This window comes from Salvia hispanica, chromosome 1 (genome assembly GCF_029641045.1).
Source record: "Salvia hispanica isolate PSC_SH4W2 chromosome 1, Shi_PSC_v1, whole genome shotgun sequence".
NCBI lineage: Eukaryota > Viridiplantae > Streptophyta > Magnoliopsida > Lamiales > Lamiaceae > Salvia > Salvia hispanica.
Genome location: NC_142692.1, coordinates 13,924,216 through 13,949,071, shown reverse-complemented (window position 1 = coordinate 13,949,071; position 24,856 = coordinate 13,924,216). Strand labels below are relative to the sequence as shown.

The following is a 24,856-nucleotide window of genomic DNA, read 5'->3' as shown; positions in this document are numbered from 1 at the left end:
TTATACAATGAAAATTTTCGATACAACACGAACAATAAAGAGAACCCATATCACGTTGCGCCCCCTCCTCTACGGTTCCAGACCTCTTCAACCAAATCAGCCTGCAGTGTTGAATGTGATATTTCACTCCGCATATCGGTGAAGCACTGAATCAAGTATTCATTACTGCGTGGTACACCCATATGCATGGGAGGGGTTGCAATACCGTGACTTGTGTTAGCACCATCTTCCGGTGCCCAACGCTCTGTAACAAAGCCTTCATCATCAATTATCATATTGTGCAATATGATACACGCAGTCATGATGTTTGCGACATCATTTTCGTGCCATAGTCGAACCGGACACCGTATAATGGCCCATCGAGCTTGGAGGACTCCAAAAGCTCGCTCAACATCCTTCCTAGCACCCTCTTATTTTTTTGCAAAATAGGTCTACTTCGGCCCAACTGGTTGTCGGATCGTCTTGACAAACACGGGCCAGCGAGGATATATTCCATCGGCCAAATAATATGCCCTGTTGTACTGCGTGCCATTGGCCACGAAGCTGACCTGCGGACCCTCACCCCGGGACTCATCATTGAAGAGATGCGATGATTGTAGAACGTTGATGTCGTTGTTCGACCCAGCGACACCAAAATACGCATGCCAGATTCGCAAGCGGTAGTCAGCAACGGCTTCAAGGATCATCGTGGGATGTCGCCCTTTGAACCCAGAAGTGAATTGCCCCTTCCAAGCCACCGGGCAGTTCCTCCAGTCCCAGGGCATGCAATCGATGCTGCCCATCATGCCCGGAAAATGATGCACAGTCCCGTGCATATTTATCAGTCTCTGGCATTCCTCGGCCGTTGGTTTCTGTAGATACTCCCCTTTGAAGATTTCTTTGATACCCTTGCAAAACTGTCTCAGCGTCTTAAGGGCAGTCGTTTCGCCCATCTGCAGATATTCGTCGAACATGTCAGCAGGACCGGCATAGGCAAGCTGCCTAATTGCCACCGTGCACTTTTTATATGTCGACAATCCGGGTCGACCGGTGGCATCATGACGCAAGGTTAAGCATCTGTACTGCTAAGACAAACAATACGCAATGTGGATGAAGAGTCGTTGCGACATTCTGAATCGCCGACGAAAAATCTCCGGCGGATAACGGGGGTTATCGCCGAAGTAGTCTTCCATCATCCGCTGGTCGGCTCCGGCATGGTCACGGTTGATATACCGTGTTGAAAAATAGTGTAGCCTTTACACGGGTAAACTCTTGCTATTACAAAAGAACCAAAAACTAGAAGGTAAATAAAACAAAGTAAATACAATAAAAAGGATCAAGATGCAAACTATAGTCTTCTTCAAGTCGAATCGAGGTATCTCTCTCTCCGCAAGACGAGATACGCCCCGGCTAGTGCTCACGGATTGGCGCAACGTCCCCAAAGATGAAACGACTTTCCTCCTACCGAGTTGAAGCACCTCAAACTCATAGGCTCCGACGAACTTGAATTGGAGGCGAGAACCAAGCAATGCAATGCTCCTATATGCGAACTAGAATGCTTGAGAGCTTAGAGAGAAGAGAGAATGATTGTTGGTGTGTTTCCATCTCTCAAATCCACACCTATTTATAGGATAGGAGTGACTATATGAGAGGTCTCGGCATTAAGGCACCTCATAAACATTTTGGAGGTTACACAACATGAAAGGCCAAGAGATTTGGAAAATGAAAAGCTTAAAGCTTTCCAAATTTCCTCACGTTTTTTCTAACACCGGCGACGGTAAATCGGCCGCGGGACGGCCGCCGCCGCCGCCAACGCCGCCTCCTCCTCGTCCGCTTCAGCTTGCACCGCTGCAACGAGTTCTTCGAACTCCTCATCGATCGCTCGTTGAAAATCTTCATTGTCGGAATCCATGTTTTAAAACTTAAATTGAAAAATTGGAAAGAGTGGAGTTTGGTTTGGGGTAAAAAAATGGATGAGAAATGATGAATATAAATTTTTTTTGAAAAATACAAAAAAAAAAAAAAAATCGGTGGCCAAGGGCCGCGGCTCTCGGCCCCTGCAGTGGCGGGCCGGGTCGCGTGCCCAAGAGCCTCGGCCTAGCCGAGAGCTCGGCTCTCTCTCGTCCACCCTGCGGCTCGGTAGTGGGGGGCCGGCGCCCTGCCCAACTCCGGGCCAAGGGCCGCGGCCCTCCCACTGTGGACACTTTTAGAGAAATACTTCCTCCGTTCCATAGTAGTAGAGTCATTTTTCCATTTTGGCACGTTCCATAGTAGTGGACTCATTTCCATTTTTAATAAAAGTCAACATATTTCTTTTCACTTACTTTTCATTCTCTCTACTTTTTCCTCTCGCATACTTTTTATTTAATACATTACACATATTTTTCTTAATCTCCGTGTCAAAAAGAAATACCTCCACTGCTATGGTATCGAGAGTAGAAAAATGAAGATGGATGTCTTCAAGCCGAGATGTTCTAATTACATAGAGGAATAAATTACTCCCTCCGTCCCGGCTAAAATGACACATTACTTAGCTGGCACGAGATTTTAGGAGTTATTGGTTAAAGTATTTAATTGGAGAGAGAAAAAGTTGGTATAATATTAAAATAGAAAGATAAAGAAAGATTAATATTTTAATAGGAGTGAGAAAAAGTGGTTGAGTATATTAATCGGAGAGAGAAAGTTTCTAAAAAAGAAAATGTGTCATCTTAATTGGGACAAACTAAAAAGGAAAATGTGTCATTTTAAATGAGACTGAGGAAGTAGTTACATAACAAATTTGTTAAATAATTAAAAAAATACTACTACAGGAAATTAACTAGTGGAAGATGAGAGTTTGATTGAAAAAAAATAAAAAATAAACTAGTAGAAGCCCATTTGCAGTACCCGATTCTATCGTCTCGGCCCGAACCAGCCGCCACCGCCTATTTCCTTTTGCATCGCCACCGCCACCGCCACCGCCGCCGCCGCCGCCAACAAACAGTTTGCTCGGTGACAGAATCACAAGCCACCTTTGCTAGCTTCGGCCGTATTCCGGAGAGTTTGACTGTGTGAGTATAAAGAAATACCGGATTAAGATTTATGAACTACTATTATGGATTCTAACTGGATTAGGGCATTTATTTGGAATTTGTGAACTCTTTTCAATTTTTAATTGCCATTTCCCAATTTATGACATCCTTCTGTAAAATTGTTGCAACACAGCGAATAATGCTTCTAAGGCAGATTCCAAAGCGTTGCATTTACACCGCCGCCGCATTGCCTGAACCGCGACCTTGGCTTTTCGTGGGTTTGGGCAATCCAGGCGACAAATTTATGGGCACCAGACATAATGTGGGGTTTGAATTCATTGATGCATTTGCAAAATCACATCGGATTGCGATGGACTCTGTGCACTGCAAAGCCATATTTGGAAAAGGCACGTTATATATGATTGCTTACACCTGTGCTAAGAATTTAAATCACTTTGATTTTGTAATTAGCTGAATGTGGTTTTCAGGTATTATAAATATGGTTCCAGTTTTCTTGGCAAAACCTCAGACTCACATGAACTTAAGTGGTGAATCTGTAAGAGATTCAATGAGACTTGTTAATGGCTACTCTGTTTGTGTGTGTGCTGCTGAACTAGTTAAGTTAACATTCTTTTTTGGTGGCAGAGTGGTCCTCTTGCAGCCTACTATAAGCTTCCCCTTAACCGAGTTCTAGTGGTATGCACGAAATTTGTGTTTCTTACTATTATTGACTTGATACGTTTTCATACTGATGCCTAAATATTTCATTTTTAGCTTCATGATGACATGACTTTGCCCTGTGGAGTTCTTCGTCTGAACCCCCTTGGAAATCATGGATGTCATAACGGGTAATATATAGATTTAGTGGTGAATTGTGCTAATTGGTTATTTATTTTCTTTCGTGCTGGATTTCGTTACTAGTAGAGAAGATAGATGCCTTAAATTTCTCATCTTTCAACTGAATGTTATAAGCCTATTCATGACAAAGTTTTAGGTCTCTTTAGTATATTTTACTTTGTTTGTGGCTTCCGTCATACTGTTGTGCAAATTTAAAGGCCATTGTTATGAGAAGGAATTGTTGGATTTTGTCCTGTGGTGAGTGGGACTTTCTTTCTGCTGTTTGAGCTTTACGATCCATCCGATTTTTCCAGAATGAAGAGTGTTATCAATCATTTTCGTGGGAATAGAGAATTTCCTCGTTTAAGAATCGGTATGTTGGTTTTTCCCAACTAAGGAATCTCTTACGTCTTTTCAACTGCAAATAACACAATTTCCTACGTCTTTTTAACTGCAAATAACGGAATCAAGTGTGATTCTTTTGTTTTATTAGGTATTGGGAGACCTGCCGGTCAAATGGATCCAAAAGCATTCTTACTCCAAAAATTTAATGTCAGAGCTCGAGAGAGGGTATGTCTAGGTGCTCATATTTTCTTAAAGTAATATGTTAGTGCGCTTTACATGGTAGCCTTGATGCTCATGACTCATGCATAAAGGACTTTAAAGGAAGGAGAACCTGCCGTGCTACAAATAGCTCGTATGATCTATAGTTAGTTTTTGCATGATTTAGTGAGAGAATTTTGAGCTCTATACTTGATAATACTTAGCTTGAATAGCCTTAACATTGATAGTTTGTTACTATTTGTGAATGCATCTCTGATATCATATAGGCAAAGGTTCATTAATATTCCCCTTTTAGAATGGCAGATTGATGCTGCATTACAAGAAGGTGTCGATGCTCTAACGCAGGTGTTGTCCAAAGGCCTCACAGAGAGTGCACGATGCTTCAACAAGGAGCAGAAATACAAACACTTGAGACTACAAACCATGCCAGTATGACAGAAGTACTCAAGCCGAATTTCATGAATGTTAGTATTTTTTTTTCAAAACCTTCAAATTGGATATCAGTATGACATGCCACTCATTTTTATATAAATGCATTCATCAAGAAGCTGTGAGGTAATATTTCTTTCTGAAAACAAATTTTTCTCTTGCATTTGGCTTTTCTATTTCATTGTCTAGGACATTGAGTTGTTGGCAACGCGAACACCATCGTTTGCAGACTTGCTGCAAAGCCAGAGGCCAATGGAGTTAGTTCCTGTAGCATATTCACAACTCAAAGTAGCTGATACCTCGAAGGAAAACAGTGCGTCGTGTAGCTTCACAAGGAGCTGAGACGAAGAGGTGTGGAAATCACATCAAGTCAAGTGCTGCAGTTGATGCGCAGCGTATAGAGTCGCAAATATAGTACTCCTATATACCTTTTTTTTTTCTTTTCCTTTAGATGATGCATGGGTTTTTAATTAATTACAAATATAATTAACTGCTAAAGTAGAGCGGCTTTTGGTATGTGTTCGTGTAGCTAAACAGTACTATTACAGTACTATTCCCTAGATGGTAGTTAAAATTTGAACATCGTTAGTATTGTTATTAAAAGGAATATTTTATTGAACATATAAATGGACTCTTTTTAAAAAGGTGACTAATTCGTAAGTGTAATAGTACTACGAAATGCAGCGCAAGAAAAGGAAATTACCATAAAAACAAAATCATTTCTAAAATTGATTCAAAAATTTAAATGAAACAAAACTACTCCCTAAATAGAAAATTGAAAACAAGTAAAACAAATAAAAAATTATTTAACTCATCTATTTTCATTCATTGATCAAACTTGCTGAATAATTTTCATTAAGATTCTCGTTCAATTAATAATTTGCTCTTTATTCTTTAATTGAATAAAACTCGTACAGTATTAAATGTACTACCATAAATAATTTGACGTGTTTGCCATTAAAGATTCTGTTACCAAAAATTAGACAAGGCAAAATCTCCTTAATTTAGGCAGTAGAATAATCTGTCAATAAGGAAATCTCCTCCTTATAAAAGCAGAAAATAACAAACCCATTTTTCACACCAAGCCTCAATTGAAAAAAAAAAATCAAAGTGAAGCAAAATGGGGAGGGCAAAGTTGAAGATGGAGTTGATCGAGAAGGAGAAATCACGAAACACAACGTTCAAAAAGAGAAAAGAAGGGCTAATCCGCAAACTGAGCGAATTCACGACTCTGTGCGACGTGAAGGCCTGCATGATCATCTACGGGCCGAAGCAGAGCCGGCCCGAGATCTGGCCGCCTCAGAACCCGGAGCAAGTGAGGCGCATCATCGAGCTCTACAAGTCGAAAAACAGCGGAAGCGTGAAGAGCTTCGACGTGGCGGAGTTTTTCAAGGAGCGGAAGAAGCAGATCGAGGATGAACTCAAGAAGCTGAAGCGGAAGAATCAAGAGGCCAAATACCCGACCCGGCCCGACCACCTCAACGTGTACAACGAACAACAACTCCGCCATCTCCACGCCGCGCTGACCAGCAAAGCGCAGTGCGTGAAGTCTAGAATCGAAATGCTGAAGATGAAGCAGAGGCCTCAAACAGAGCAGCAGCTTATGAATATGAACCCGATGCTAATGGATCATCGCCGACTGCATCCTAGCCCCGTGATGATGGGGATTGGAACTAGTAATGCGGCTAATATGCAAATGCAGCGCCAATTCTACTACGAGTCGGGAAGCGGATTTTATCAGCCGTATTCGCAGTACATGGTGCAGCCTCCGCAGCAGCAGCAGTCTTACTTGCTGCAGGCGATGGTGCAGCCGCAGATGCAGTTTTTGGGGAATCAAGAGGAGATGATGATGATGAGAAATCAGACGGTCAGAGCTCACAATCTCAATCAGGATGGAGTCAAGTATGAAGATTTCACCACCAACAGGATGTTCTCTTGCTAGGGTTTTGGTTTTTTTATTTTGAACGAGTTTTTTGGATTTCGATTATTAGGGTTTAGATTTTCTTACACCATTTCATGTTTTGTTTTTATTTTATGGCCTGCTACAATTTTTGCTACTTACTAAGATTGTTATTTATTCAAGTTCCAAATTATTTCTCTACACATGATGATATTACTAGTTAATTTTGGTTTTACGTTTATCTTATAACGGAAATTTTAGTCTCCTGTTTAATGATACATCTATCTATAAGGTTTAAGTAAATGTTTGAAGAACTCATATTAAATGATTAAATGAACTCAAAAATTGTTTATCAGCTTTGAAATTAAGCTATCACTAATTAGGGCTTGAGGCATGTATCCCTTAGCTGTTCTATTATTTTTTTCAATTTTTGTTCACTGTTGTTTGTGAAGGAGGAGGAGAATCAGCTGATTTATTTTTATTTTTTTTTCAATTTTCGTTCAATATGCTCGAGGAGGAGAGGAATTGCCTTTGAGGCTTCACTTATTGAGAAAAGATCCGCTGCATCATTAATATGGGCGTGTGTGAGCGACTAAATCACACGTAGGCCACTTTTCCATAATTTTAGAATTTTACTTTCTTTTATAACTTTACTTTTTTTATGTTTTTAGTTATAGTATCTTTCTTTGTTTTAAATACATGTTTTCTCCTGGGGTGTGTTTGGTTCGGCCTTTACCATTACTCAAGAAAAGGGTGGAGGTTGGTTTGCAAAGTTCTTTTCTTGAGTAATGGTTTCTTGTACAATTGTTTGGTTTGTCAATTAAGTATGACCCAATTGTGTTTTCTATGTTTGGTTTGTCATATTGTCATATTCATAAGAACAATTTCCACCTGTGCCATCCAATTTTAAATCACATGCTTAGCCGCATTCAAGATGTTGCTCCCATTGCTTCCAATCCGAGAACCAAATGCTTGAATCCCTAGCTAGCAAGCGGTATCTGCTATGCTCCGGCTCCGGCGGTGACTGCTGTCTTCACCAAACGAGAGCAGGTGGCGAAGTTGGCGGAGAGGTTGTCGACGGAGGCCATCTGCGCTGCGGCAACCCGCACGGTGTTGGTTATGGCTGCTGCTTTCCTATAAAACCCACTCGGCCGGCCGATAGAAGAGGTTATCCGACAGTTCTCTGGGGACGACGGAGGGGTTTTCCGTTAAATTAGGGAATTTCCGCTGTTGATTCAAAAAAAATTAGGGCTTTTCCTACTAATTGTGTCCGACCTTGGGTGTGTGCGGCGACCTTCTCACATGATGAAGTTTTATGCAGAGTATTTGCTACCGTCTTCGTCGGAGAGCTTATAGAAAACGTGAATGGAGGAAGGAAAGCTTGAAGAATTTTTATTGCGTAGAAGGAATAAATGTGGTTGTTGGGGATAAAAAGGAGGATTATATTACTATATTAGTAAATGCAGAGTATTTAATTGTTTTGTGAAAGTGATGAGTTATGGTATCAGAGGTTTTTGGGAAGAATTGCTAACTGGCGAAAATTGCATTTTAAGGCGGGCCTTGGTCCTTTTACTCAGGCCGTTCAAAAACGGTATATTTCAAACCAAACATTAGAAAATGTCAGAAATCATCCACTAACTGTCCCTAAACGCCAAACCAAACACACCCTAGATTTTTATTACTCCATAACTTTCAAAGTGCCGTCTCTCTCGAGGAGCGTTAGCATAAGGTTAGTTTTAAGCCTTGGTCTTTATATATGCTTGGAATTTCTTACATAATTTACATGTTTTCTAGTTTTACTTGTTTATATCGTATATGCTTATTAATTTTATTAAATAGTTTCATGTTTTAATTGTCTCTTGACTGAATCTATACTTGTAATGATACCAATTAGGAACCACCAATTAAGAACCTCCGGCTTATTATAAAATTATCAATTTGTGTTTTCTAATTGTTTCTATTATTATGTTTGCTTACATTAATTTTTTGAACGTATTTTCTTAGTGTTATGAGTGAAAATATGAACGATCAATTATATATTCCTCAAGTTGCAAATGATCGAAAGCCAGAAATTGGAATGAAATTTGAATCAATAGATGATGCGTTTGAATTCTACAATCAGTATGCACGTGAAGCTGGTTTTAGTGTAAGATATAGCAATAGCAGAAAAGATAAGATGACAAACGAAGTTGTTTGGAAACAATTTGTATGCTTTAAAGCTGGTCAAACAGATGAAGCTCGTTCAAGAAATCGAGCACCAACTGGTCGTCCGATTCAGATAAGAGCTCGTGGTGAAGTTAGAACTAATTGTAAGGCAAAGATTTCCATTGTCAAGCAACTGGAGTGTTAGCGTCTTTATGGAAGGTCATAATCATGGACTCTCTACTCCGTCAAAGGTGCATTTATTCCGATCACACTGTAGTGTTTCTGATGTGAAGAGAGTGTTGACTCAACAATTTTCAGAAGCTAATATACCAACCTGTCAACAAATGCAACTATTGGAGATGGATTCTGGGGGGCCCGAAAGTGTAGGTTGCACAGAAAGAGATATCAGGAATTTAGAGAGAGAATTAAGGGAGGAACAAAAGGGGATCGATGCTGAAACTTTGATAGAATTCTTTACTTCCGAGAAGGAGAAAAATTAATCATTTTTCTTTGACTATGAGATAGATTCAGATCATGTATTCAAAAGATGTTTTTGGGCAGATCCTAAATCAAGGAGGGCTTATGGAGCATTTGGTGATGTTGTTGTGTTTGATTCCACTTATAACACGAATAAGTATGGAATGATTTTTACACCTTTCGTAGGGGTTAATCATCATCATCAAATGATAGTTTTTGGTTGTGGATTCTAAGTGATGAGAAGACAGAATCGTATATTTGGTTGCTTAATAAGTTTATGGAAGCTATGCCAAGTGATGCACCAAAAGCAATCATTACTGATCAAGATCCTGCTATGATGAAAGCACTTGCACAAGTTTTGCCAGAAACAGTGCATCGTTATTGTTTGTGGCACATATTGAACAAATTTCCAGACAAGATTTCTCCAGTGACTTTCCGAGATCATTATCAGAGCATAAGGAATGTTATTAAAAATTCAACATCTCATGAGGAATTTGAGAATGGATGGGAAGAGGTTATTAGATGTGCTAACTTGGAACAAAATAGTTGGATATTGTTGATGTATGAATTGCGGCATAAGTGGGTTCCGACATATTTTAGTCATGTATTTTTTGCTGGGATGTCAAGTAGTCAGAGATCAGAGAGTTCGCATTCATTTTTTAAAAAGTATGTCTCCCACAAGAATTCATTGATGGATTTTATCACACGATTCAATCGGACACTAAGACGTCAAAGACACAATGAGTTGGTTGCAGACCATGTTGACATGAATGAGCAACCAAAAGTCAAAACAAATTGGCCGAAGGAAGCTCAAATGGTTAAAGTGTACACGAAAAAAAATGGACGGAATTTCAAGATGAAATGAGTCAAAGTCAAGGTTACTTTGTGCAACAGGCCTCTACCAGAGATGATATTGTGATTTACAATGTGATGAGTTTCCAAAGTAGTTCGTCCTCAAAACCAAGGCTACTGATGCATGATAAAAATAGTGACCATATCTCATGTAATTGTGGGAAATTTGAGTTTGATGGTATTCCGTGCAGACATATGCTAGCTTTCTTCGTGTCAACCAAATATTTGAACTACCTGACAAGTATATCCTTAAGCGATGGACACGAGATGTAACAGCCCGACATTTCTAGGGTATAATAAATACGGCGACTGTTAACTAGGCGAACTTAAGACATCAAGAAAAGTAGACTAGGGTTTCAATTGAAGAGATTTGACCAAGTATTTAATGAAGCATCAAGGCATTGAGTCAACGGCTAACTCACGAGAATCAAAATTTAATAGATATAATGGACTAAGCTCAAAAGTCAAAGGTTTAGCGTAACTCCAACAAAACGCAATAATTCCCATTATTCCAAATCAAAGAAACAAGTTCAAAACAACCTAAGATAATAAGGTTTCCAAATATTCAGCGGAAGCATTTCAAGAGAAAGCGAAGCCATGTATGAGGACACGACTACACTCAAAATCCCAACCATCCATATTATTTGATTCACCCATCTCAACACCACCGACCGCCCATCGCCGCTCAACCTGCACATAGGGAAAACACATGCAGGGCTGAATATTTTAAACATACTCAGTGGACTCATGCCAAAACATTTTATAGTTATGCCACCCTTACCATAGTGAACTCGAGGTTTTGCATTTATTTAAAGATAAGCATCGAGTATCACAAAATATATCATGGACTGGCCAGTCAAACAATACCTCCCATTTTCTCATCAATCATCATTTCATATGGTGCGACGAAGTGTGGCCACAATTTCGCCCACGAGATCGGCCGACTAGCAAGGACGGCTCCCGATCTCCAGTGTACACTAGCCTGATAGGGTTTGCGGCCCTACTCAGACCCGAATTCGTTTTTTTATAGCCCTTTAGCCTAATGGAGCGTACTCACAATTTAGGCATCAGGCACACACAATATCCAAAATAATTCATAGGCATGGCATAACAGTTTAATCCACCCTTATTGCTCCACTTTCATATATTTGCAACATAAGAGAGAGTTTAGAATAAAGCCCACCTCGATTTCCTTCGAGTTCAAAAACGCACTTCTTCTTGTTACCACACCGGGAACGCGAACTATCACCTTTAGTTCATATATTTCAAATAAGTCTCAATCATGGATCAAAATCATGCATGTTCTCACGTTTCCCTTTCCCATCGATTATTTTCAATATTCCAATCAAAATCAAAGTACGATTATCATATCGTTTTCATTCACACAACAACTCTAGATTTATCATCAAATCGTGTCACGCATGAGTGTTTCCACATACAACACACGCACACGCACACACACACACAACGCATGTGCACGCCCACCGAGGCGGGCACACACACACACACACTCGGTCACACACACACACACTTATCACATGCATCCAAAATTTCACTGATTAAATTTCCCCTTCACTCGATCTAAATGCATGTGGACTCAAGAACACCGATTGATCGGTAGAAGAAGAGAAGATCAAAATAAAAGTACCTTTTTCAAAAGAACAATCGGTAGGAAACAAGTAGAATCTTGATTCTTCAACAAAATCTTGAATTGCAGCTTCAATTCTTCTCCAAAAGATGAAGAATTAATGGAGAAAATTTGGAGAGAATGGAGAAAAGGGGTGGACGAAAATATGGAGGAGTGGGCGACGGTTTTTGATGAATTAGGTTTAGGATTTTCACTCCTTATTTATAGAGTGCAAGATATACTCTAATAATTAAATAAATCAAGATTTGGAGAAGATATGGTGGTTAAGTGGGTTAAAGTGGTAGAGAAAAATAGGAAATTTCGAATTCTAGGCTATTAAATTAGCCTATGATTTAATTTGAATATTTCACGGAGTAGAATAAAATATCACGAAGCAAGAAAAGAATAATAACCTCCCCAATTTCAAAGGAATTAGGCGTGTAGTTTGACTTCTTCAAGAGGGATTTAATAATAATCCTAATTAAATTAGGATATGGTAAGATTTTCTTAGATTTGGCAAGATATGCTAGGATATTTGAATTTATTTATGGGAGAGAATAAACAAGGGATCAAATAATAGAATAAAATAATCCATTCTCCCATAATATAAGGGATTTTCGAAAATCCCATTATATGACAAGGGTTTCGAAAATTTCATCACCAAAATAAGGAATATTCGGACTTTGGATTTAATTTGGATAATTATCCCAAGCAATAATTAAATCCAAGAAAAAATAGGATTTCTTTCCAATAAATAGGAGGGGTCGAAAATTCCACATACTTAAATAATGCTCCTATTAAATTCTCACTCATCCCTTAGGGAAATAATTCACCACAATTATTATTTCACCCCGCATCAAAATATCCACATATTCGGATTTCACCTCTACTTCACATTTTTCAACGACTTTGACCATTCCACGGCCACGTCATATTTTCCACAATATTGACTATTCAATAGCCACGTCACATATTCAACAAGTTTGACTATTCAACGCAAACTCAACTCCATATCGCAATTAGGTCACATAGAATATTGCAATTAATTCACTCATCAATTAATCCACATATGTCATAGCATTAAAAGCATTTAATGCAAAAATTTTCACATCCCAAAAAAATTAGGGTTCAAAAAATGGGGCGTTACACGAGAAGCAAAGAATGGTGTTGCTTATATATTAGATGATGAAAACTGCAATGATGATCCAACAAGATTTTTGATCTCACGACGAGCCAAGTAATCTTATAAGGCATCAACACTAATTGATTATGCATCTTTGACTGACGAGGGGACAAAGTTTTTGGATGAACAACTTGATTACATACATGGTAAAATCAAGGAGATGGGTATTAGTCCAACAACTATGCACAAAAATCAAACAAGGAAGAGCTTAGATAAAACTAAAACCATTGGTGATCCTTCTAAGATAAGATCAAAAGGATGCGGTAAGCGAATGTTATCATCAAAAGAGAAGTCAATTTTAAAGACTAGGGCTTGTCGTGGCTGTGGACTACGTGGTGCATCACATGATAAACGTAATTGCCTGAAGTTGCAAGATAGGTATGTATATTATAGTTGAGTTCCATTATTTACATTGTTTAATTTTTTAAATGACCAATAAATTTAATTTACTATTTTTGCTCTTATCTTTATATTTCAGATCAGTTGCAGATGACCATCACGACCAGAGACGAAGCCAGAAATTTTACACTGGGGGGTCCAAAACACTATTATTAACTGGTAGATATTTTTCAGTCGGCATCAATATAGCCGAAAGCAGCTGCGACTTACAGTGCACGAGTGGGCAATAGATTAAGATGGCTATGAGAGGGAAAGAATTAGAGATAAAGTAGTAGAAAACAGTGATATATATGTGTACTATCGTTAAAAGCAACATAAATATCAAAATAGCATATAATGTAATTAAAAAGCGGTTGGGACACCTTCAAAATTGCTATTAATAAACTACTAGTACTATATAATTCTCCTTCCGTCCATATAAAATGGTCCCTCTTTGTGGAAGACATGAGTTTAATGAGAAATTGGTAAAGTCAGAGAAAGGAGATAAAAAATCAACAAAGTAAGAGAGAGGAGAGAAAAAATCGATAAAGTAAGAGAGTGAAAGAGAAAAAAGTAAGGGATAGAAGAGAAAAAAGTGGATAACCCTTTTTGAAATGAAATTATTTTTTAGAAACAACCTAAATGACAAAATGAAACTATTTTTTAGGGACGCAGTGAGTATCATTTTTTTCACATATCTATAATTAACATATAAAGAATTCTATTAATGAATTAGTATTGTTTAAAATAAAATTTACTGATTTTTTTATAAAATAATTACTTGAGTATCATACAAATGTTATACTCCTATAGATATTCATTAAAATAATAAAAGAAATGAAAGTACAACAAACAGTGACTAACATTAAATTAATCAAGTTAGGTACCAATTATTTGATATAATTGTCTTATGAACATAATCCAAATTTAGAAATGGAAATATAATTAGTACTAATATGTAAATGAGAAGTCTTTTGGCTGGCAAAGTATGTGAAAAGTGTGGGGTAGTTAAAATATTTGAATTATGCCAAAGGAAAGAACACGCAAAAAATACCGACTTATGCCTTTTGTAGGATTCGAACACTTAACAACAGAGAGAGACCGCAAGCCAAACCAACTGCGCTAAGGTCCAATCATGCTAATGGTATCAGTTTATTATATATATAGGTAAAATTTGAATAGCTGGGGGGCCCAGTGGCCCCCCAAGCCCCAATGTGGCTTCGTCCCTGATCACGACATCAATGAATATGCAAATGAAAAAGCTTGATGTCCATAGCTAGTGATTTTTTTTATTTTGTTTGCTTAGTGTTGCTAAGACAATATTTTAACTTTTTGATGAATTTATTATAGAATACATCTTATTTTTCATAGTACTTCGTGGTATCTAATTAGTTTCATCATTTCAAAGCCTATTGCATTCAAAATCTGAGTCCTTAATGATTTTTCTTCCAAAACTTTTGCAATACTAGTTTAAAGTAATTCGAAAACTAGTTTTACATTGAGACATTAAATCTCATTTAAATCATTAAATTGAAAAAAATAGCACTATCTTTTAAAATCATCAAAACTAAAGAGTAAAAAAAAAACGATGCAATTTTATTTTATCAGAAGCTAACCATGAAATAGTGTCTAGTTTAGGCGAAGAAAAAGTTAATTATGAGTAGTATTCATACGTGTAGAAAGATAAAGAATGAGAAGGAAAATTCATAAAAAAAGCTATAAAAGAAATAAATAATATTGCTTATATGGAAATAGATGAAAGGGAATTATATTCTGTTAATAAAATTCTAAAATTATGAAAAGTGGCCTATGTATGATTTAGTCGCTCACACACGCCCATATTAACGATGCAGCAAATCTTTTCTCTCAATTATTAATGGTATAACTTAGAGCTCCACCAATTATTTTATTAATAATGTTTAATTATTATTTTATTATATTTAATCGCATATTTAGTAATTTATTTTATTAATATAACTTATTTACTACTGCAGGGGAGTGATCAATTGATAACTTATCATTTAATTGCTAACTACAACTAATTTAAGGCCATAGGATTTTAGAAAACGTGTGGTCTACAATTTGCCACGTGTAATTTTCGATTTTATTAATAAAATAAAAACAGATTAAAAAAAATGCCAAATTAGGGCTTTAGATGAAAATGTCAATATAGTGTTTCGGAAATATCAACACAATGCTTTGAGAATGTCAATACGATGTTTTAAGAATGTTAACCCATTGCTTATATTGACATTCTACATGTATTATATTGACATATTTTATATAGTATGTTGACATTTCTGCTTTACGAAAAAATTGAAAATTTTTTGAATTTTTTTTCAAATTTTGACGTCGGAACATATGCATATATGATATCGTTTGGATCCTTATAAAATTATCTTTAATTTGATATATGTTATATGAATTTAAAGTTTTGGGATTTCTTTTAAAAGTTAGTTATAACTAAACATGTAGTTAATTGACATTAATACCCCTATTGATATTTTATGGAATTAATCTTATGGCTTTATTGACATTTTTTGTTGATCGTATTGATATTTCTTGGTTGATGATCTAGGCCCTTAATTTGAATATCTAATAACTATTATTTAATTATAGTTAGCAATTAGGTATTGAGTTAGCAATATAACATTCCCCTACTACTGCATTATGCTATAATTAAATGTACTCCTAACTAATCAATTAAAAACGTGTAATAAACTAATATGGGCTAGCCCACTACTCAATAACTAACCTAATATTAATAGATTTAATTAGGCTAGTATTTCCTATTTTCTTCTTTTTTCCATCGATAGAAGTTTGCTCTATATTCTCTGGTAAGTTTTTTTCCATACTTTTTTCTTCTTGAAATTTTATTTTTCTTTCTTTCCTTTCCCTATTTGATAAATATAAAATGATTTAGACTTGAATCTAATAAATCACTATAAAGTGTTTTTAGTATAGTTTTAGTGTAAACCTATAGATAAGTAGTAGGAGTATATTTTAAGAAATGTGAGTAGTAGGTTGAAAAAGTTAAAGGAAGGTAGATCCTATTTTTCTAAACTTTATTAATTTTATAATGAAATGCGAGTAAGATAAAATTAGTGGAATGTGAGGTTCATTATAAAAAATAGTAAAAAAATAAATGTAAAGTTTATTGGTGGATGGAAGGAGTATAAAATTTGAAACTGAAATGTAAAGTCGAGTCCAGGGAGACTTCTTTGTGCAAGACGAGATACGTCGTACTCTCGATTCATGCGAGTCGTCCCTAGAGATATAATGATTACATCTTGTTCGTTGCAGTACAGTAGAAAGAACAAGCTTCAACTAATTGGAGAAGGCAAAGTGTTGAGCTTCAACTATGAAGGACGTAGAGGGGGAGAGAGCGGGTACGCCTCCTTATTCCTTATTTAGATATGTATATACTTTTTTAGTGATTTGAAGTTTTTAATTTATTTACTTATTATTATATAATAAAAATTTAACACTCCCTCAGTCCCATAAAAATATGGACAATAGATATGACACAAGAATTAAAATAAAATTAGTAAAGTAATAGAGATGTGGAGGATGGTATGGTAAAGTAAGAGAGATGATGAGAATGGTAGTTAAAATAGTGTTAGTAGATAGTGTGACCTACATTATTAAATTGATACTCCCTCTGTCCCTGAAAATTTGTCACATATTTCCTTTTTCGTCCGTCCCTAAAAATTTATCACCTTTCACTTTTACCATTTTTGGTAATGGACCCCACATTCCACTAACTCATTCTCATTCACATTTTATTTTAAAACTAATATATAAAAGTAGGACTCACATGCCACCAACTTTTTCAACTCACTTTCTATTACATTTCTTAAAACCCGTGTCGGGTCATATGGTGATAAATTATGGGGGGCGGAGGGAGTATAACTTTCTAAAAATGGAATGCACATATTTTTGTGGGATCGATAGTAGAAAATGCACATATTATTATGGGACGGAGGGAGTATAAAATTGAAAGTTAAATTTTTAATTACCTTTATTATAAAAATAATCAATGGAATATCGAATTAAGAGTCAAACAAATAGAACAATAAATATTTTATTGGGTTTTCGGGTCTGATCCTAACGGGTTGCGGATTAGCGCTAATCGAGTTGTAATTTTATCGGGTTAGAAATTTTTAACTCTAATCCTATAAATTTGGTGGGCTATTCAGACCAACCCACTAGTTGTGGACTGCACTGACATCCCTAATGTCAGGAATGTTATCAAAGTATTTCACCATTTCTTGAATTTGATATTGCTTTTATATGTTTATTGCAATTGTTTTCAATTTAAATTTCTCTATTAATTTTAAGTTTCTCTATTTGTTACAAAATTCATAAATTTTTAATTCGATTGACATATAATGTTTCCGTTCAATTTGGATTAGAATTTATCTTCTTCGTTTTTATTTTTATTGTAATCTTTTCTATTTTATTCGACAAATTATAGATTGTTTTTTCCCTTTTCAAAGTTATCATTTTCTTTTGCTCAAATTTGTTTATCATGTGTGAAGACAGATAAAATTCTGAGAGGGAAATCCGTTTGAATTAGTTAAATGAGTACTCCCTCCATCCGTTATTAGGGGTCCTTGTCACTTTTGCACATTCGTTTTGTAAAAATTATATACTAATAAATAGTAAAAGTGGAGAAATGGTAAAATAAGAGAGAGTATTGTTGAGAACTCCCAACATTATTCTCTATCTTACTTTACCATTTCTCCACTTTAACTATTTATTATGATTTTTATAAAATGAGTGCGCAAAAGTGACCGAGACTCCTAATGACGATGGAGGGAGTATTAAAGTAATAAAGTTGGAAGTTGGTGGTTTCCTCCAAATTAACTCATGTAGCAACTGAGAGGATGTATCTATAACAATATTCTGATCTTTCTCTCTCTCTCTCAAAAGTCAATTTATACAATATAGAGGATTGTGCATCCAATTTATATTGCCATTTTCATGAGCCATATACATTTTGATTGACACGTTATTGTTAATTAAAACACAAAGAAAAGTAGCATAAATGATTGAATCAGGTCTTTGAATTTAATTTATTTCAAATCGATCAAAAGCCATGATTATATATGTAACCACCCAAATAAAGTATGGATTAATAATATTGAATGGGAGGTGAAGCTCCAAAGATGGTGGGGGCTTCTTTCATCATTGCAGCTTCTGCACGCTTGGAACTTAACTCAGTAACCAAATTTGTGCTCCTCTCAAATATTTTATTTATTTACATCATGGCATAATAAGATATTTAATCAGCATGTAGGCATGCTGGTGATCACCATATTTTAACAGATACGAAAATATATAAATGCTGCAATTGAAAGATTTATGTGGCCCTCACTTTCCCAACTCATGATATAACAGTGAATAATGGATGTCTATGTCGATTCCATTTAGTTAATTCTATATCGAGGTTTCAATTTTGAATTATGTTAATTAAGAAATTGGAGAGTGGAATGAAATTAATTCTTTACAAGAAATTAGTTGTTAGTACTGTTTTTTTTTTTGTATGATCAGTCGAGTTAGAAGTTATTTAACGACAAAATTATGAAAAATTGAAAATCATAAAACTTATTATGGTGACCTTAAATTTTGACTAAAACTTAAAAGTAGTTATCTTGAAAAACAACATGCATGCCCAATGAGAGATGGAGTAGAGTAAGGACTAAGACCGGACATCATCTCCCAAGCATAAAATTCGAATCATCTAAATAGTAAAAATAATAAATGAAATAATTATACACTACTACTATAAGTTAGTAATTTGGTGGGAGAAGAAAAGTGGAACATTCTTTGACCCAAAAAACAATGATGATATTCTCAAAGAGGCCCAGAAATGGACCCTAAAAAACTTTTGCATTTATCACTTATCATGCATACAAGTATTGAATCGAATAGTAGGAGCATTTATTTTTTCAATAGAAAAAAAATAGCAGTATTTGAGGGTAGGATGGGCTATATATTAAGTTGAGAGATAGGGACAGGAGAGAATATAGAAAAAGGAAATGGTGAAATTCAAGAGGGTATGTGTTTTCTGTGGAAGTAATGTTGGATATAGAAAGATATTCAGTGATGCAGCTCTTGATCTTGGAAAAGAACTGGTAAAACATGCATGCTCATCAATCTCTCTATCTCTTTGATTATATTTTATATTTATATATCGAATACAATACGATACAATATAGGTGAAGAAAAAGATGGATCTGGTATACGGAGGAGGGAGCGTGGGGCTCATGGGTTTGGTGTCTCAAACGGTCTACGATGGCGGACGCAGCGTTCTAGGGTAACATAGCCTACCTTATTTTGTTTAGGACTTTAGGTCAATATGTATATACTTGAAAAAATAAGCTAATTAATTTGAATGTTTGATTAATTGTTTTTGTAGAGTTATCCCAACAGCTCTTGTCCCTGTGGAGGTAATTACATTAATTACATCATCTCCTCAGTGTTGGTGTTGGTATATATAGAAATTAAGATGAATGAATGAATGGTTGATGGATGTTGCAGATATCTGGTCACGCAGTGGGAGAGGTGATGGTGGTGACTGATATGCACCAACGCAAGGCGGAGATGGCTAGTCGAGCCGACGCCTTTATAGCGCTTCCCGGTAGCCAGATAAGTTACTACTTCAAATTAACTTCTTATTAAAATCTCATACTACTATATATTTTGATTTATGAAAGGGGGCTACGGAACTATGGAGGAGTTGCTGGAGATGATAACCTGGTCACAACTTGGGATTCACAACAAACCAGTAATCTCTAACCCTACATCTCTCTCTCTCTCTCAAATCTCAAATCATAAACATTGTACTCATATTAATTACTCACTCACTTCTTCAAAACCCCGCAACCTAAATAAATACTGCAAAATCAATCTATTATAAACCTACTTAGGTAGTAATTTCTAAGCATAATTTAAAAATTTTATGATTTCATTATGTTTTATTCTAGTAACTTATTACAATAATCTTTTTATATTTCAAATTCTTTAAAATTTAATATGGAGTGATTACTATATAGATATGTGTATCAAAACTAAACTACAAAAGACAAGGCACTACTCTTTTATTTTTTAACAAAACTCGAACCAAAGACCTTGGCCTCAGACATTAACTTCTCTATTGCTTGGTCAACTCTCATACAAAGCATATCCCCTTCATATACTTTGACATAGCTAAAACCTATGTGATACTCGAGCCAATTAACCCTCAACAATTTTAAAAAATATATAGGGGTATTTCATATTTGATATTTTCGTGTTATATATATAAATTTTGAAAATTATTATCATTGAATCAGCTATTTGATGATTTAGAGATTGATAACTTGTTAAATTTTAATCCCATGACCAATTCCTTTAATTTGCTTATTCGTCTCTGCTCCAAAATTACTATCAATAATAAAAATATAACTTTTCAACTTTTGATAAATTTATTACTGTAACTACCAGTTAAATTTTGATTTTAATTTTAATTATAAGATGTCTTTTCAGGCCCTCGATCTCGATGTAAATATCTAGCTCAATCCGGCATACCCAACTAGCATAGTTTCTTACTTTATTTAAAGGGATATTGGCCCTAATATCACAGAACTTTCAAAAAATTGGTTTTTTTCCATGAACTTTCAATTTGGCAATAATATCACGAACTTTTACCCGAGTATATTATTTCCCACTAGCTACAAAATTCCACATGTATTAATGGATTGAAGAACAATTTTGGAGGGTGTGCTTCAAGAAAATCGATCCTCAAAGATTGAAGAACTTGAAGCTATCGAAGTTGTTGTCGAGAAATTACGAAAAAAGTCCGTATCATGATATTATTTGTCAAAAAATTTTCGCTGGTGGAAAATAACAAACTCGGGTAAAAGTTCATGATATTATTTGCCAAATTGAAAGTTTGTGGAAAAAACCAAAATTTTTAAAAGTTACATGATATTAAATTAATGCCAATATGCCTTATTTTAATTATGAAGGAAGCCCATAATTTTAGTACTACTAAATTTCAATTGAGAGTGTCTTTATCTTATGAATGAATGAATAGACAAGAAAGGTAAAAATGAATGAAAAAATATGAATTTGGACTAGGCAACCACTCCACCACACTTGAGATCCCACCAAAACAATTTTGGTCGACTTGACCTATGCACAACACAAAATCCGCTAGTGGAAAAAGACATGTCGATCAACAAACTAAAGCTTTGGATAATTGCAACTCTTAATAAATAATGCAACCAAGATTTGACTTCTGATACAGCCTCCTGATGCATACATTCCAACAAATTTGCATTGAATTGTGATTTAAGACTAAATGATGCTCAAATTAAATAAACTTCTGATAAAAATACACAATTGTCAGCGTGTCTTCAATAATTCAATAATGTAAACATCAGGACTTTCTATCTTTGACAAAGTTTGTGTTTATCTCGAGCAGGTCGGGCTCTTGAACGTCGATGGATACTATGACTGCTTGCTTGGGATATTCGACAAAGGTGTCCAAGAAGGGTTCATCAAACACTCAGATAGAAATATAGTCATTGCTGCTAAGACTGCTGGAGAGCTTATACAAAAGATGGAGGTACTAATTAATTTTCTAACTCACATCACTTAAACCATAAAAACCAAAAATCCCTAAACCATCAATGCAAAGAAGAAGGAAAGAAAGAAACAATTTGCAAAAGTAGCCAAGAACAAGCACATTTAAGCAGCAAACCTCTTACATCATACTAGTACTACATAACATGAGCTGTATGTCAGATAAACCGAGCATGTTCTAGAAACTAGAACACGCCGTCTTATAATCTTACAGTCGAAACCACAATTTCATCTTATGCAGTTTAATTACTCGATGCCCACTGATCAGAATTTGGAACTGATGTAGGGCCATGATCCAGTGCAAGCCCAAGTAGCACCGAGTAGAAGTTGGAACGAAGAAGACCCTGAGACAGCAAACTTATAACCGTTGTGGACATTTCAAAGTTTTTGGTCTCACTAAAGCTTTTCTATTTATGGTACAGAGTTGTGTGTGAAAGGGAGAGGCAAAACAGGGAAAACATGTGAATGAATTTTTGCCCTAAATTGTAATGTTCCTCTTTGTTGTTGATCATTCCTTCAGGAAACTAAATTATAATGGAAGTAAACATATTTCCACATATATATAGTGACATTTTCCACTAGAAATTAACCAAAAGTATTTCGATACAGCATAGATGTATCATGAATGACAAGATCGCTATCAAAGTATACAACAAAAAATATCTGTAGGCACAGAGATCCGAAACAAACACTTTTCTTGAAAACAGATACAGAACAAGACTGACAAAAAAGGATATGTGAAACAACATACATAAAGAACGGAATAAATGGAATGTGCTTTTTAACCTGGTTTAGCACGTATTGATCCCATCCTTGCAATCTGCGGTCAAGTTATAGAACGTCTCCACCCTTGTCTTTGCTCGGAAAAGGACCTCAGTATCCACTTCGACCCTCATATAACCATCAAACTCAACCGGACGACCACCATTCAACAGAGTTGTCTCATTGTACCATTCACTCGCATTCCCCCACAAATGCTGGTAATCATCGAGCAAATGAACTTTGTAGTGGGATCTCAGCTTATCGAAGTAATTGTAGAAGGGTTCGTTCGTAGCAATGTACAAATTTCTCCAAGGTGCAACCGCCCCCTGTAGTTTAGCAACCAGGGCATCCGGTGAAGTATCTGCATCCAGATGAGGCCATAACTCCTTATTCTTCGCCTTCTCCCCTCGAACCACATGAACTGCATCAAAATCCCAATCCATACTCCCACTGATTGCTGAAACTATATTCATCAATCTTTTAGATTTCCAAAGCGCTTCCCACGGCCTCTCAATGTATTTAGCACTCGGCCCTTCACACACCCTATACCAATAATTCTCCGGCTCAGGAGCATCAAACTGCCTCCATATAATGGGAGTCTTATCTTTCCTCAGCTGCATCGGTGTCACCTTATAGCTAGCCACCTTCCTAACTGGGATTTTCCTCTTATGACTTCTGTCCCATCTCCTCCAGTCTTTCATGAACTCGCCTTCCTCCACGATTGAAGACACCTCTTTCAGATGTTCAAAATCAAAATAGAACCTAAAATCTTTCCCTTCCTCGTCCTTGTTGCTCTGTGTGTACGTAGAAGCTAAACAAATACTCAAATCCATCACAAACGTCCGGTTCAGAAACTGGGCCTCGCCAAGACCACACAAGAAGCTCCAGATAAAGTGATTCATTCCTTTGCAATAATCCCCTCCCCTCGAATAGTACAGATACCTTCCCTTCCTAAATTCCGAATCTGATCCCAACACAGGAATTGTATCATTGATCTCCTTGTCAACCATGGGAGAAAACTTACCACTTTGCCCCCTCCCATTCCCCCTAGATTGCATCCATGGACGACGCGCATTCAATCCAGAATGCCAGCGCCCCGGACGAATCACCTTATAACTACAATCATCATTATATCCCAACTTGAATCTCCTAAAATCCCTATACTTCCTCCAAGATTTCTCCTTTTTGTTCCTAAACCTCCACGCCACGTCACATTCATCCTCCTTAGAGCCATTCACCGGCGTCTGGTAATCCAGAAACGCAATAGCCTTAAACTGCCTCAAATTAAACCTCTGGATCGCAATCAAAACCCTAGGATCAGAGCAATTCACCACAGTCAAATCCTCACAACCAGATTTCAAGGTCGCATTTGTCCCAAGCTCCGACTCAGATTCCTCAATCGAAGATTCAGTAATCGGTGACAATGAGCCCTCAGGCGTCGCCACCGGAGAGGAAGCAATGTCCTCACCAGTTTTCAACACGGAATTATCGGTTTTAAAGGTGGCATTTTCGACGTCGGTGAAAATCTTAGTCAGAGCTCTCGACGACTCCCATGGATCAGGGGGTTGGTATGTGATGGCGATTACAGTGAAGACGAGCACAGAGAATGCAAACACAGAGAAACATACATTGCTAATTTGCTTTATTATATTCTGCCCAATGGGATCTGTTGGATTGAAGTCGTTCATTTGTGCAGAACCCTAATTCCACCGATTTGCTTAAAGGGGACTCATAAAAAAGAAATCTTTACAGAGACTGCAGATAAATTGAAGTCGAAGAGATTGCGGAGAAAGAGAATCGGAGCTTACAGTAGAGCTGAACTGAGTGGTGTTCTGTTCTTCAATTTTTGAATACAACCACCACCTCTGATCTGTTAATGCCTTCTTCCAGAAAACTAATTGATGGAGAAATTGGGATCTTGATTGACAAAAGAAGAAGAGACTTTTAGGATACAGATTTCGTAGAGAGAGAGAGAGAGAGGTGGAGCTTGGGTTGAGCCGTTGAGGTTTGATAATTAAGCAGCGATTTTACTGAATCTCATTGTCTCAATATCTGGAAGATTTCAGCAAAATATAAAC

The 24,856-nt window shown here is 36.4% G+C and overlaps 4 protein-coding genes and 1 pseudogene across 12 annotated transcripts; 4 read left to right on the top strand and 1 right to left on the bottom strand.

Annotated features, from left to right (window-relative positions):
• The first annotated feature begins 2,818 nt into the window (after positions 1-2,818).
• Positions 2,819-5,464, top strand: LOC125219544 (Peptidyl-tRNA hydrolase family protein). 5 transcript variants are annotated; one of them, XR_007176164.2, is made up of 9 exons: positions 2,819-3,029; positions 3,184-3,397; positions 3,479-3,546; positions 3,636-3,686; positions 3,765-3,838; positions 4,142-4,200; positions 4,321-4,397; positions 4,687-4,855; positions 5,050-5,464. XR_007176164.2 is itself a non-coding variant. In XM_048121555.2 (9 exons), the coding sequence occupies exons 2-8, from the start codon at positions 3,190-3,192 to the stop codon at positions 4,824-4,826; spliced, it is 627 nt and encodes a 208-aa protein (XP_047977512.1). In that variant the 5' UTR covers positions 2,819-3,029; positions 3,184-3,189; the 3' UTR covers positions 4,827-4,855; positions 5,010-5,464. The 5 variants fall into 5 exon arrangements, 3 of the variants coding, with proteins under 3 accessions (XP_047977512.1, XP_047977511.1, XP_047977510.1); XR_007176163.2 differs by having other exon boundaries at positions 5,010-5,464; XM_048121555.2 differs by having other exon boundaries at positions 4,737-4,855; positions 5,010-5,464.
• Positions 5,465-5,840: 376 nt separating this feature from the next.
• Positions 5,841-6,895, top strand: LOC125221201 (uncharacterized). Its single transcript, XM_048123326.2, has one exon. It carries the CDS (start codon positions 5,941-5,943, stop codon positions 6,760-6,762), a length of 822 nt encoding a protein of 273 aa, XP_047979283.1. The 5' UTR covers positions 5,841-5,940; the 3' UTR covers positions 6,763-6,895.
• A 579-nt stretch (positions 6,896-7,474) lies between these two features.
• LOC148933305 (protein FAR1-RELATED SEQUENCE 5-like) lies at positions 7,475-13,633 on the top strand (annotated as a pseudogene).
• Positions 13,634-19,336: 5,703 nt separating this feature from the next.
• On the top strand, positions 19,337-22,573 carry LOC125219086 (cytokinin riboside 5'-monophosphate phosphoribohydrolase LOG8-like). Its single transcript, XM_048120955.2, has 7 exons — positions 19,337-19,522; positions 19,607-19,704; positions 19,807-19,837; positions 19,929-20,028; positions 20,105-20,175; positions 21,856-21,999; positions 22,303-22,573. The coding sequence occupies exons 1-7, from the start codon at positions 19,427-19,429 to the stop codon at positions 22,378-22,380; spliced, it is 618 nt and encodes a 205-aa protein (XP_047976912.1). The 5' UTR covers positions 19,337-19,426; the 3' UTR covers positions 22,381-22,573.
• Positions 21,601-24,856, bottom strand: LOC125219084 (uncharacterized). Of its 5 annotated transcripts, none has more exons than XM_048120953.2 (2): positions 22,803-24,856; positions 21,601-21,981 (listed from the first exon to the last, which is right to left on the bottom strand). In XM_048120953.2, the coding sequence occupies exon 1, from the start codon at positions 24,464-24,466 to the stop codon at positions 22,808-22,810; it is 1,659 nt and encodes a 552-aa protein (XP_047976910.1). In that variant the 5' UTR covers positions 24,467-24,856; the 3' UTR covers positions 21,601-21,981; positions 22,803-22,807. The 5 variants fall into 5 exon arrangements, with proteins under 5 accessions (XP_047976910.1, XP_047976911.1, XP_088914237.1 ...); XM_048120954.2 differs by having other exon boundaries at positions 21,601-21,973; XM_089058111.1 differs by having other exon boundaries at positions 21,601-21,970.